The sequence below is a fragment of the Dasypus novemcinctus genome, chromosome 28, assembly GCF_030445035.2.
Source record: "Dasypus novemcinctus isolate mDasNov1 chromosome 28, mDasNov1.1.hap2, whole genome shotgun sequence".
NCBI lineage: Eukaryota > Metazoa > Chordata > Mammalia > Cingulata > Dasypodidae > Dasypus > Dasypus novemcinctus.
Window position 1 is genome coordinate 38,783,624 of NC_080700.1, and position 14,405 is coordinate 38,798,028.

At 39.1% G+C, this 14,405-nt stretch overlaps 1 protein-coding gene across 1 annotated transcript in view; it reads right to left on the reverse strand.

Moving 5' to 3' along the window:
- IPCEF1 (interaction protein for cytohesin exchange factors 1) overlaps window positions 1-14,405 on the reverse strand; it is a 178,735-nt gene that overhangs the window by 77,431 nt on the left and 86,899 nt on the right. The window contains exons 4-5 of the mRNA XM_004477802.4: window positions 6,969-7,008; window positions 6,169-6,338 (exon numbers count right to left, since the gene is read on the reverse strand). Of these exons, the coding sequence (XP_004477859.1) occupies window positions 6,169-6,338; window positions 6,969-7,008 (210 nt within the window). The remainder of the gene's footprint in view (window positions 1-6,168; window positions 6,339-6,968; window positions 7,009-14,405) is intronic.

The following is a 14,405-nucleotide window of genomic DNA, read 5'->3' on the forward strand; positions in this document are numbered from 1 at the left end:
TTTGTGAAAACTTTGTTTGTATTTGTCCCCCAGGCTGGAAAGCCCATCTCCCCCCACCCCCTACCCCACAAAAAAATTTAATTTTTGCAAGATTTTAATTAAGACTTCTTAAGAAAGAAAAAAATAAAAGAGCACAAAGGTGAAATCTACAAAATGTAAACGTGGTATTACCTAGCAAACATCTTAAGGACTTTCCTTGTCACTACTGCATATATAAACTAATTTTCCCCTTTTTTACCACCAGGCAGATTACTGGCTGAAAAGGAGAGATTGCCTTCCAAAGCTCCCCTTAAGAGAAATCTTCGCCCTAAAACCTTCTATATTCACACAGACGCACAAAGAGAGTGTTTCCTTGATTGGGGAAAACTATGTTTATCTAATAGAAAAGACAGGCCTCTTGGAATTGAGGGTATCAGGTTGCTTTGGAAATGGATTTTTAAAAACCCGTGAAAAATACACTTTCTTAGGGAGGAAGGATAGCTAGCCTGCTAACAACAGAAGTCACTGCAGCAAAGCCATCTCACATCCAATCCAAAACAGTTCTCTTATCCTAGGTATTTATGGAACGCATTTATATTACATAATCTCAAACTGACTTACCCCCACCCAATGTTCTCTGTTACGTTATTTTTACATAAGTCTTTTGTCCCTCACAAGTGTATAAGCTCCTAATCAAGAGGAGAAATACCATCTCATTTTTTTTTACCCTGTACAAACATTTAGCACAATTAGCAGAGGTTGTTTTATAGTCTCAAGAAATGCTGGGGGAGGGTGTGTGGATGGATGGGTAGATAAGATTTTTCATGTTTGCATCACTTTAAAAGATATTTTTTTAATCTATCATCCATAGCTATTATGAAACTGTGCTATGTAATTAAGAGACTGAATTGTTGAGGCAATGCCTCAAAGTTGTACATCAGCATAATGTATGGGTTTCCTAGATGTATTTTGATAGTCCACATATGTTTCTCAATGATGTGAGAAAACACACCAATAAGGCGAAAAAAAAGTATACGCCTGCTCTCTGGATAGAAATACTGAAAAAATTCACGAATTTAAGTGGGTTACATAACACACATTTGCTCTATGATGTTTTGAGTATAAATAAAACCCACAACATAATTTCCAAGGAACTGTGCAAGATTTTAATTAAGACTTCTTAGGAAAGAAAAAATAAAAGTTAGAGCACAAAGGTAAAATCTGCAAAATGTAAACATGGCATTACCTAGCAAACATCTTAAGGACTTTTCCTTGTCACTATTGTATATATAAACTAAGTTTCCTCTTTTTTTTACCACCGGGCAGATCATTGACTGAAAAGGAGCGATCATAAATATTTCCAAAATCTCTTTTCCAATAGAAGATACACAATTCTTATCTTTTACCTTTAAGTTATAAATTCCATCTGCTGGGAAGAATCGTACTTGCCTTTGGCATGTCTCTCACTGCAAACAAAGCTCTCGGGATTTATATGAAACTTTTCAAAGTGGCTACAGACAACACTGATTTTCAATACAGCAAGTCTTCCAATAATGTTATGAAACCATATAGTTATGTTCTAGAAAACACAGCTCTCGTTTTAGGAAGTGCTCCCAAACATGCCTGAAGGAAAATAATAATCAGCAAGAAGATACTGAGCCCAAACAGCAGTCTCCAGCTTACTGGTATCAGTATCAAAGGAAGTTCTAGAGGAGAGAGATTTCTCTTCAGAAACCTCCCTTCTCTCTTTGCACACCTCTGTTCCCTACCTGGTAATCCCAACCACAGGCCCTTGCTTTCAGCCAGAGGCCTGGCTAGAAAGAATCTAATAGGGCATAAGCAAAATAAGAGCAGCTGTGAGGGACCTATTTGAGGCCACGGGGACCATTGGAGTAAATCTCAAATTGCAACTTATCCTGTTTTGTTTTTTAAGAATAGAGGTGGAAATCCCTTTATTGGGAAATTATTTTCTATTGAAAACCGGTCTGTCTTTGCATTTCCAGTTCTCAAAAATGCCCATGCGTGATCTAAATGCCTAAATCATATCTCTGTAATCAGCAAATATTAACTGAGCAAGGTGCTGCGGGTACACCTGTGGTCCTGCCCTATAGAAATTAGGACCATCCTGGGAAAGTCTAACAAATAATGAACCCAAAGGGCAGATGAATATGATGAAAAGGAACACACAGGCTGCTCCTGGGACAGACAGAGGGGGCCTCATTTAGGCCAGGGGCAAAGGAGGTCCACCTGGGAAAGGTGATTTAGGAACAAGGATCCCATGGAGGTGGGGTGGGAGGAAACTTCTGGGCACGGAGACACCCAGTTTAAAGGGAGAGCTTTGTGATGTTAACAGGAATAAGGACAGGGATGTGGCTCAAGTGATCTGGCTCCCGCCTACCAAATGGGAGATCCAGGGTTCGGTTCCTGGGGCTTCCTGGTGAAGGAGAGCTGGCCCGCGTAGTGAGCTGATGCAACAAAAAAGAGACAAAGAGGAGAAGACAATGAGAGACCCAAGAAACCAGGGAGCTGAGGTGGCTCAAGCAATTGAGTGCCTCTCTCCCATGTCGGAGGTTCCAGGATCAGTACCCAGTGCCTCCTAAAGAGAAGGCAAGAAGAGAAGACAAGCAGACACAGAAGAACAAGCAGAAAATGGACACAGAGAGCAGATAGTGACCACAGGTGGGGGGTTGGGGCGGTGGGCAGGGATAAATAAATAAATAAAATCTAAAAAAAACAAACCAAGGAATTAAAGATGTGGGGGAGAGAAGGGGACATAAGAGAGGACACAGGCCAAGGAAAATCTCCCGAGTCAGGAAATGGATTTGGACTCCATCCTAAGGACCCAGGAAAACCTACAGCATGAGTTCTGAATCTTTGATTTTAAGCAGCCTGGATTTGATGGCTGTTGAAATTTGAATGTGGTTTTTAGGGATTGGCACACATTCCTGTGTGCCGTGGCCACATGGATTGTTGAATTTCATGCCAAGCAAGTCAAGTGGGCTGTGGAAAATGGTGGAGGTGTCTCTGGATTGACCTCTCTCAAGAAAGTCTAGGCGGGACTGTTTGAAGCAACCAAGCATCGGGACAAAGAAGGGGCACCATTTGCCAACTACTGGATACCAACAACAACAAGGAAATTTCCAGGAGAAAAGTGAGGATGGGTTGGTTCCCCCAGCATTGGCGGTGAACAAGAGGAACAAGCAAAAGGATCCAAGCAGATTCCTCATCAATTCATCAAGGAATTGCCCTCGATTTCATTTCTAGAGACCTTCTCCCAGAAAATTGGGTGACCTTCATCTTCTCCTTTATCCTGGTCCTCATACTGCAATGAGCGTGGACCTTGGAGTCCAGCAAGCCTGACTGGGAGTCTCTTTTCTTCCACTTTCTATTTGTGGGATTTGGGGCAATTTATATGATCTCTTCAAGTCTCAGTCTTCCCAACTTTAAATACATGGTGACAATTACTACCTCAGAGGATGCTTTCCAGGGGCAAATGAGAACGTGCATGAAAGATTCTTAGAATGCCCCCCGGCATGTGGTAGATACTCAAGAAGAGGTGGCTCTTCCTGGGATGGGGCCGCTACCTTGTGGCAGCAGGTGTACAGGAAAGGCTTGTCCTTCAGCAAGAATAAAGAATAGGGGGGTGGGATAAGAAGCCCCAAAGCCTAACTGTTAGGCATAGATGCCTCAGGAGCAACTTTGCTGACTCTAAATTCTTGAAGTGGCAGAAAATAAAGAAATGTTCTTAGCTTGAGGGTACGTGCTCGACTTATTTCACAATTGACATTTGCCTGAATAGTAGATAAATGGCTGCCAAGTAAGTGTTCACTGAGTAGTTCTTTTTCCCCACCCAAAAATATAGTTAAGGTGTCAGGGTGTGTATATGTCTGTGAGAAATGGGCAGAGAAGGGAAAGTTCCTGTAGAACACAGATTCATTAGCAGGTGAGTGGTCCTTCTGGTTTACCCCTTCATAATTCACCTTTCATAATTCACTGGCCAGATAACAGCAAGGGTATTCTCCATTCAGTGTGGCTAATCTATCTATATTTGAGTTTATGGTTTACAACCTGAATATCGTTTTATGCATTTGCATGAAAGTAAATAAGGATGGGGTGCTTGAACGAACTGGTGCTCTCTCCTTCTCTGCTAGAAACACTGCTGCTCCCTCTAGAATCGGGAGCTACCTAGAGCCTAAAAATAGGAAATGCATTGCTTCCTCCAGGAGAATCATAGCCAAACGAGCTGGCGGGCCCAAAGGGCCAAGTCTGTAAGCATGTGTGATTCAGAGGGACTTCCTTTAAGTTCTGCAATATCAGAGCCCGCACCAGAACAGATGTGCTGAATAATTTGGGTGAAGGAGAGAATGAACATCCTCCTTAGAGCTGAGCCGCTCAGCGCCCACCGATGTGCCAGGACCCATCAGCCCCCAATCCTTCCAGCAACTTCTGGAAATTCCCTGGGAGCTACTAAAAGGTAAATCAGGAAGGCCTCTACAGAGGGCTATAACCTGCCACAACTACCCAAGAGCAAGAGCCTAAAATAGCATCAAGCAAGAGGGAGACGTTTGTGTTGACCTGATTCCTCATAAGACAGAAGAGGTGTATTTGTTTAGGAAAAAACCCTTAAGAGAGAAGGCGAGATCCCCTTCCAGGGAAAACGGTTGACTGATGAGTGCATCTAGGAGGGGCTAAGAGAAGGGAGAAAAAGAAGGAGAATGGTTCCCAAGATAGCTGAAACCGCACATTCTGCAAAGTGACTCCTTCTTGTGAACCCCCAAAATCTTTGATAAATGTGTTAACAGGGAGGTGAAGAGGGTCAACCACCACACCAGGGACCCGAGAGTGCCTACAAGTTCAGCTAGGAGAATTGCATCCATCATCCATGTGGGATCTAAGCCCCCTCTCAATATAGAGGTGGAGTGGACATCACCATCCCAGAGTCCACAGGATGGAGGAATAGAGTGGACTTACTGGTATACTACTATGGAACTTACTGGTATACTACTATGTGATTAGAAATGGAAGAAATTATAGCATTGATGTGGAGAAAGTGGCCACGGTAGCTGCTGAGGGTAGGGAGAGGGAAGAAGAGATATGATGTGGGAGCATTTTCAGGACTTGGAGTTGTCCTGGGTGGTGCTGCAGGGACAGACGCTGGACATTGTATGTCCTGCCATGGCCCACTGAGTGGACTGGGGGAAAGTGTAAACTACAATGTAAACCGTTATCCATGTGGTGCAGCAGTGCTCCAAAATGTATTCACCAAATGCAATGAATGTGCCATGATGATGAAAGAGATTGTTAATGTGGGAGAAGGGGAATGAGGGGGAGGGGGAGGTATATAGGAATCTCTTATGTTTTTTGTAGGTAACAAAAAAAAAGGAAAAGAAAACTCACAAAATGCTTGAAGAGAATGAATTTGCATGGAAATCAATGAGATTTGTAACACGTAGCACGTTTCATGGGGTGAAACCAAATATGCTTGGCAAGGGTTGGAGAGAGCAAAGAGGAAGGGGGGGTCAGGTGGGGGGACCACGGGAAGTATGTTTCTCAGAGGGCACTGGAATTGGGCTGGGGCCGGTTTAATCAAATCTTCAAGGTACAGGTGCCTTGTGGCAACTGGGTAACGCAATTGTTTTTATTAAGGCCAGTGACATAAATTTATCACCTAGAGAATTCACTCACAAACAGGTTAACCATTGTAAAACCAACCGACCTACTGAAGAAGGTCAGAGGAAAAAGAAGGGGAAGGAGAAAAACTGAGAGGCAACACAAAATGGAAAGAGCTCTTCTGAGACGAATCCATTTACGCCCTTAATTGGTTGGAAAGCCGAGTCCCTTTTTAGGTAGAAAACTTCCAAATATCTAGTTCCCATATTAAGTGCTGGCCACATAAATCTCGAAGCTATTTGGTCTTCTTATGGATTGGCAACATTCACAGAATCTGACATTTGGACTCCCTCCCTCTCTCCAATGAAAGGTGAGTCAAGCAGAGTGGTTTTCTCCTCAGCAAAATGCAACCGAACACCCTATCCAGCTGTTGGACCTGAAACAGCTTCTGCAACTTATTGGCTTTGTTTCAGGGGTCAAACATCAAAATCGGCGTTCCCATGGGCATCACCTGACCCACTAGCCCTTCTCCATCCCCCGGGTCAAGAGGCTGGGAGCTGGAGGAAAGACGCGACTCACCAGTTGACTGCTGTACCAGTATAGCGACGAGCCCTTCAGCACCAACCAGAACTTTTTCCATTTGTTGCCTAGGAAAGTCCCCTTTTCCTTTTTCTTATACAGCCACCCTTGACAGTCAGCATGTCCCAGATCTTTACACGATATTCTCCTCCGACTCATGGTGAGAAAGCCTGCAACGATTACATAGAGAGGCAGGTAAAGTATAACTCCGATGTCTGTGATACAACCATAACTTTTCTTTCTTTCCCTCCCGGTAGTTGGATTGTTTACCTAGAAGATCGATGCCAAGTCAATATTTTTTCAAAAAGCCATTTATCTGTTTCATTTTCAAACATCCACTGGGTGCTGAGCAGGTGTAAGATACACCCAAAAGAAACAGTGAAACTAATATGTAGGTATTATTCTGAAAATCTTACTCTTCAGCAAGAGTAAGCTGAAAGCATGAAAATCAGTAGCTTGGCAGGGACATCGTTACCCTAACCCAGTTCCTTGAAATAATAATAGCTGGAGTTATGCAATAGAGGGTGAAGGGTTAATAATCACCTACAAACACAGCGACTCCCCGACTCACAGCCAGGGTTTCTAAGCTCTACTGGCAAACCAGGAGGGATTAATCCAAATAAACAGCCTGCCGTTCTTTCTTAAAACCCATCCAAAAATAACCAAAAATTAATCTGCCATCCACCTTCTGATATCAGCAGTCAGGCTGGCCAAAATCTTACCCCACAGGAGGCACCCAAAAGAAAAACCACAGTCACACGTGTGAAAAGAGGATAAAGAAACAAAAGAGATCTAATTACCTTGAGTTCGTCTCCTCGGCTTCTGACGCAAGGCAACCTGCTGAAAATGCAGGAAGGAAGAAGAGGAAATTTCTGATTTTGTTGTAACATTTGTAGAGAGAAGGCAGGAGGAGGTGGCTGGTGCTTGTGTGCAGGATGGAATCTAAAAAAAACTCTCCAAGCAGAGCTAAAGGGGAGCTACTAGCTGAGGCACAAAATGTGCTAATTAGAATCAATATACATTGAGCTGAACCTGAAAAAAAATGTAACACAACATTTATCACCTAAATTTCCTGTTTCCACCCACAGGCAGGTCTCTCACTACTCCTTTAGTGATGATAGAATGGTGTTCACTGAAGGTTTAAAAAATTATAAAATATTTCTCCTTTAAATTTTTTGAGAGGAGGGAAAATACACCCTGCTTCTTCCCTGGCAATTTCTAAATAGCAGCTATTATTTAAGTAAGCCTGGAAGAGTTCTCAAATCCATCACAGGTTCAAGGTGGACTATTAATATTAAGTTCTTGAACTTTCCACCAGAGTTACACCTAATCCACATCAACTTCGTATCCCAGAAAAGGAAATTCTACAACGGCTTTTAGTGAGATGTAAGTAACAATCAATCCTCCCTACCAAGAAATTCTTGTATATAGCCAAATTTAAATTTCTTAATCGGTCTGTAAGTAGCTCTCAGTAGAGGATAAATTAATTACCAACTTCTTTCTTGTACCATCTCTTCAAATATTCAACTCAAACATGACAATAGATCTAAAATACATTATACAATTTTCAAAACATATTTTTAAAAATTCATGTAAAATCAGAGTATCAAAAAATACTTGCAGATAGACATTTCTGTGTGTATGGAGAGAGAAAGAAACTTCATTTTTCTTCCACAATTATCTTAATTGAATTTACTCAGATTTAAATGACTTAACCTTATACGTTAACAAGAAGAGGATTTGAACAAAATGTGTATAATTGAAAATGTGTATAATTCTAAAAGTTGGTACGCCATCTTATTACATTTCATAATGTTATTCAAGAAGCACCCAGCTAATATGCTGTATATCTAACTATTAATCTAAAATCTATTAAATATGGTTATACTGTATGTTTGAAGAAGAGCTATATGCTCTTATAGAAATAGGCTGGGATTTGGAATCAGAGGCCTTGAGGCAACTCACGGTTCTCATTTTCAGCAGCTGTTTTACCCAGGGAAAAGCAACTTTACCTCTCTGAACCTGCTTCCTCATTTCTAAAATCAAGAACTTCATAATAACACCATTCCTATAGTCTCATAAAGATTTAACAAGCTTGTATGTCATTTGAAAACTAAAAATCATTAAATACCACTGTAAACTTATATGATCATACACAATAATCATGTCAATAACACCTTATTATACCAGATACCCATGTGATATTATGATTACAATTGCAAGAATATAGATATAATACACAAATACTTCATATCTCATAAGCAAACTAGGTGTCATTTTTTAGTTTCAGTAGGACTTGTAGTTCCTCCCACAATGATGATGAAAGTAAACTGCTCAAATGATATTTCCTGGGGAATGTATATCCTGGGAAATCCTGCACTGACTTTTTATTTTATGAATAAAATATTTTATTTTATGACTTTTAATTTTAGTTTATGAATGTTAGAACACAATTTTAAAAACAAAGAAACGAATCATCTGTGTGAAGAAGGAACCAAACACAGGCAATTAGAGCCCTAAATGTTAGGCAAAGATGGACACGTTACAAACAGGACATGTCACTAAAATCAAGGCCTATGACTAGCAGGCCACCCATCAATCCTCAGCTCCACTGCACAGAACACTTCCCACACTGGCCCTCCTCTTGGGCTAAAATTCCCACCATCCCCTTCCAGGATCTCTTGGGATCTTTCTTGATAGGCTGAGTTTTCTGAGATAAGCAAAACCCAATTAGCACCTAGTCACAAAATATTTTAGCCCCAATACATATCCTACGTGGGCAGACAAGAGACAGGACTAAATGAAATGAATAGGATCTAGAAGGTGGGAAAGAGCTGGAGAAACCTGGCATTTGGAAGGCCGCAGGAACCACTGAAGACAAACTAAGAACCAGGGGAATGGAGAGCAGAGGGAGTTGTAGACAGCTTTCCTGGAGAGTTTGGCCCCAGATGAACAAGGTAGAATTGCATTAAGTCAAACAAAAGGACCGTTTTTAAAAGAAAAAGGGGGGGGGGGGGGGTGGGAGGTCCACCGAGGCAGGGACCATTCAACTCCCGGACGGATTTCCTCCCTTGTAGCCCAATGAGCTCCTCAGTGGATCAGGGCTCACGGGCTCCAGCATCAAAATTTAGGGCTGGTTCTAGAGTAAGTCCCACCCCCAAATCAAACCATGAGCTGTAACTCGGGTTTACCCATGACCAGCCTTTAGCACTCCGCTAGTTCCTAGTGCCAGGCTGGGCGACCTGTGAGAGTCCCCTAGAGCAGGACAGTGCCTCAAACAGAGCGAGCACCAGCTCCAAGGAAAGCCTTTATTCAGGTTAAAAAAACAAAAACCCCCAAACGTGGCTGCAGATGTTTAGGATATCGAGTCAACCCTCTCGATAGTACTTCTCTTAAACAGATTATTATAAAGCCTGCATAACTGTCTTCCCGGATCAGAAAGACTGCATATTTTTGAAATAACAAAGTACAGGGAGTTTCAGTTTCACTTGACATACATCATTTGAAACCTCAATTGGTTCACATGAGAGAATGAAAACAATCTTCAGAGCGCCAGTGAGTTGAAGCTACATTTTCCTCCTCACAACAGGAAGTGGAATCCGCAAACCAGTCAGTTTCAGAAAGACCTTACATGTGGTTTTTCACTCAGTGAGTCAAAGAGAGCAAGCAAACAGTTGAGCATTTTATATGACTGGTTTTCATTAGGGAAATTATAACGTGTTCTTCTAATAAATATCCAGAGCCTGATATGTTAATTTTCCTCATACCATTTTCTTCCAGTTGGAAGGTTGTAGGTAAAACTGAAGAATTATTCTTAAATCGGAATTGGCCTCAGTTTATATCTAAAATTCTTGGAAAATGTTTCTTTGTAAAATATACATTTCCTTTTTACTGAAGAGTGGACTTTTACTTTTAAAGAAGACTGAAAAACTTCATTTGGTGACCAACTGCATATAAATATATGCAAAGTTTGCAGACACAATTTACCATGTGATATATTAAATTTCACAGCATGATTGTTTGTCATTACATCAAGTCATAAAAACTCTGGACTTTAGAAAAAATAACGCAGTTATATGCTGATAAATGAAATCTGTTTTGGTCTCCTGCTTCACAACTCTTTCCCTAACCTTCCTTCTACCTGTTTCTTTGTTTTTATTGTTGTTGTTTTCTATTTCATTAACTTCTGCTCTTAACTTATTATCCTTATTTTTTTTTCCTTAAATTTATGCTATTTTTCTTTTTCTAATTTCTGGAGACCAACATCAACTCATTTATTTTTATTCTTTGTTTTTAACAATACATTTAGAACTATAAATTTACCTTAATAATCTATTTCACCTTCTCCCTATTTTTCAATTCTAAATAATTCCTTTCTAACCAATTTGATATTCCCTAACTTTTTAACTAATTTTTCCCTTTAATTTCTAAATGTATTACATTTTGCTCAAAGAGCATAATCATTATGATATCAGTTTCTTGAGATTTATTAGCATTTATTTGTGACTTACTACATGGTCAAATTTTATAAAAATTATATGTAAGCCTCAATCAAAGTTGCTAATTTTGTTTGCCAAACCTTTTATATAATTTTTGTTGCTGGAGCTATAATTTTCTAATAAAAGTGTGCTAAAATATCGTACTATGATTGTGGAATTATCAATTTCTTCTTGTAATTTCATTTGTATTTCCTTTGTATTTTTCAAATGCATGTAATTACATTAATAAAGTCTATAATTGTTATATATTCCTGGTAAATTTTTTATTTTATTGCTCTATAGTACCCTGCTTTTTCCCCATAATGCTTTTGAGATTACATTCTATTTTACCTGATAGGACTATAACTATACTAGATTTCTTTTAGCTGGTCTATTCTAATTATTAACTCCATGAGTTTACACAATATATTTAATTCATAAGAGCACAATCACATAGCATCTGTCCTTTTGTGTCTGGCTTGCTTCACTCAACATAATATCCTCCAGGTTTATCCATGTAGTCATATGCTCTACTACTTCATTTCTTTTTACAGCTGCATAATATTCCATCATACAAATACACCTCAGTTTGTTTATCCATTCATCAGTTGATGGACACCTGGATTGTTTCCGACTTCTGGTAACCATGAATAATGCAACTATGAACAATGGTGTGCAGATGTATGTTTGTGTCTCTGCTCATTACCTAGTAATGGTATTGCCAGGTCACACGGCAAGTCTATGTTCAGCTTCCCTAGGAATTGCCAAACAGTGCTCCACAGTGGCTATACTATTCTACATTACCACCAACAGAGAATAATCATTCCTTTTTCTCCACATCCTCTCCAGCACTTACAGTTTTCTGACTTATTTAACAGCGGCCAGTCTAATAGGTATGAAATGATATCTCATTGTACTTTTGATTTGCATTTCCCTAATCCCTACTGATGTTGAACATTTTTTCATGTGTGTTTTAACCATCTTTATTTCATCTTTGGACAATGGTCTTTTCAAGTCTTTTGCCCATTTTTTAATCAGGTAGTTCGTCTTTTTAATGTTGAGTGGTATGATCTTTTTGTATATCATGGATATTAAACCCTTATCAGATACGTGATTGTCAAATATTTTCTCCATTGAGTCAGCTGCCTTTTCACCTCTTTGACAAAGCTTTTTAGGTGCAAAAAGTGTTTAATTTTGAGGAGGTCTATTTTTCTATTTTTTTCTTGTGTTACTCATGCTGTGGGTGTAAGGTTTAAAAAACAGTCACCTACCACAAGATCTTGAAGATGTTTTCCTACATTTTCTTCTAGGAGTTTTATGGTGGTCACTTTTAAATTTAGGTCCTAGAACCATTTTGAGTTAATTTTTGCATAAGGTAAGATAGGGGTCCTCTTTACGTCTTTGGGTTATGGCTCTCCAGTTCTCCCAGCACCATTTAGTGAATACACTGTTGGGGCCCAGGTGGGAAGGCTTGACGGCTATGTCAAAAATCACTTGACTGTAGATGTGAGGGTCTATTTCTGAGTTCTCAATTTGGTTCCATTCGTCAGTCTTTCTGTTTATATGCAGTATCATGTTGTTTTTACCACTGTGACTAAGTAATATGACTTAAAGTCAGGAGCGAGTCCTCCAACTTTGTTCTTTTTTATTAAGATATTTGTTATTTGGGGCCTCTCTCTCTTCCAAATAAATTTGATAATGGATTTTTCCATGTCTGCAAAAAGGGCTATTGGTATTTTATTGGGATTGAGTTGAATCTGCAGAAAAATTTGGGTAGACTTGACATCCTAGCAATATTTAATCTTCCAACCCATGAAGACAGAATGTCCTTCCATTTATTTAAGTCTTCAGTTTCTTTTAGCAATGTTTGTAGTTTTCTTAATATAGGTCTTTTATGTCCTTGGTTAGGTTTGTTTCTAAATATTTGATTGTTTTAGTCACTATTATAAATGGATTTTTTTTTTCTGATTTCCTCCTCAGATTACACATCAGTAGTATATAGAAAGGCTATTGATTTTTGCTTCTTAATTTTGTATCCCACCACTTTTCTAAACTTGTCTGTTAGCTCTAGTAGCTATCTTGTGGATTTTTCAGGATTTTCATTATATATATATATCATCAGGAAATAGTGAAAGTTTTACTTCTTCCTCTCCTACTTGGGTGCCTTTTATTTCTTTATCTAACCTAATTGCTCTGGCTAGAACTTCTAGCACAATATGAATAACAATGGTAACAGTGGGCATCCTTGTCTTCTTCCTGATCTCTGAGAGAAAGTTTTCACTCTTTCTCCATTGAGTACAATGGTAACTGTAAGTTTTTAAAATATGCACTTTACCGTATTGAGAAAGCTTCCTTCTCTTCCTATCTTTTGGATTTTTTGGGTTTTTTAATCAAGAAAGAGTGCCTTATTTTGTCAAATATGCCTTTTCTACATTAATCAAGAGGATCTTGTGATTTTTCTTCTTCAGTTTATCAATATGGTTTATTAAACAATTGATTTTCTTGTGTTGAATTTATCAATGTGGTTTATTAAACTAACTGAGTTTCTTGTGCAAGAATCCCTTGCATTCTTAGGATAAAACCCACTTGATCATGGTGTGTAAGTCTTTTAATGTGCTTTTGGATTCAGTTTGCAAGTATTTTGTTGAGGACTTTTGCATCTATGTCATTAGATGGGTTTATAATTTTCTTTTTTCATGGTATCTTTATCTGGTTTGGGCATTAGGGTGCTATTGGCGTCATAGAATGAATTTGGTAGTGTTCTTTCCTGTTCAATTCTTTGGAAGAGCTTGAGCAAGACTGGTATTACATTGGCTTTGAATGATTGGTAGGATTCATCTGTGAAGCCATCTGGTCCTGGGCTTTTCATCTTTGGGAGGTTTTTGATGACTGTTTCAATATCTTCACTAGTGATTGGTTTGTGGAGGTCTTCTATTTCTTCTAGGTTTTGATGTAAGTGATTAGATTGTTTCTAGACATTTGTCTATCTTGCCTACTTGTCAAATTTTTTGGCATACAGTCATTTGTAGTATCCTCTTATGATCACTCTTATTTCTGCAGGGTCAATGGTAACGCACCCTTCTCATTTCTGCTTTTATTTATTTGTGTCTTCTCTCTTTTTTCTTTGTCCATCTAGCTAAGGGTTTGTTAATTCTGTTGATCTTCTCAAAGCACCACCTTTTGGTTTTGTTGATTCTCTCCATTGTTTTTTGTTTTGTTTTGTTTTCAATTTCATTTATTTCTGCTCTGATCTTTACTATTTCTTTCCTTCAGCCTGGTTTGGGATTAGTTTGCTGTTCTTTTTCTAGTTCCTCCAGATGTGCAGTTAGGTCTTCAATTTTAGTTCTCTCTTCTTTTTTTTATTGTGTTTATGGCTATGAATTTCCCTCTCAGCACTGCCTTTGCAGTGTTGCATAGGTATTGATATGTGTGTTCTCATTTTCATTCATCTCTAGCTCTTTTCTGAATTCTATTGCAATTTATTCTTTGACCGGCCCACTGGTTATTTAAGAGAGTGTTATTTATGAATTTTCCCTTTTTCTGTAAATTATTGATTCCCAGCTTCATTCTGTAATGAATAGAGAAAGCGTTTTGTGTAATTGCAATCTTTTTAAATTTATTGAGACTTTTCCTATGACATAACATGTGGTCTATCCTGGAGAAGGATCCATGAGTGCTTGAAAAGAATGAATACCCTGCTGTTTGGGGGGGGTGTAATGTTCTATAGATGTCTGTTAGGTCAAACCTATTCAAGTTCTC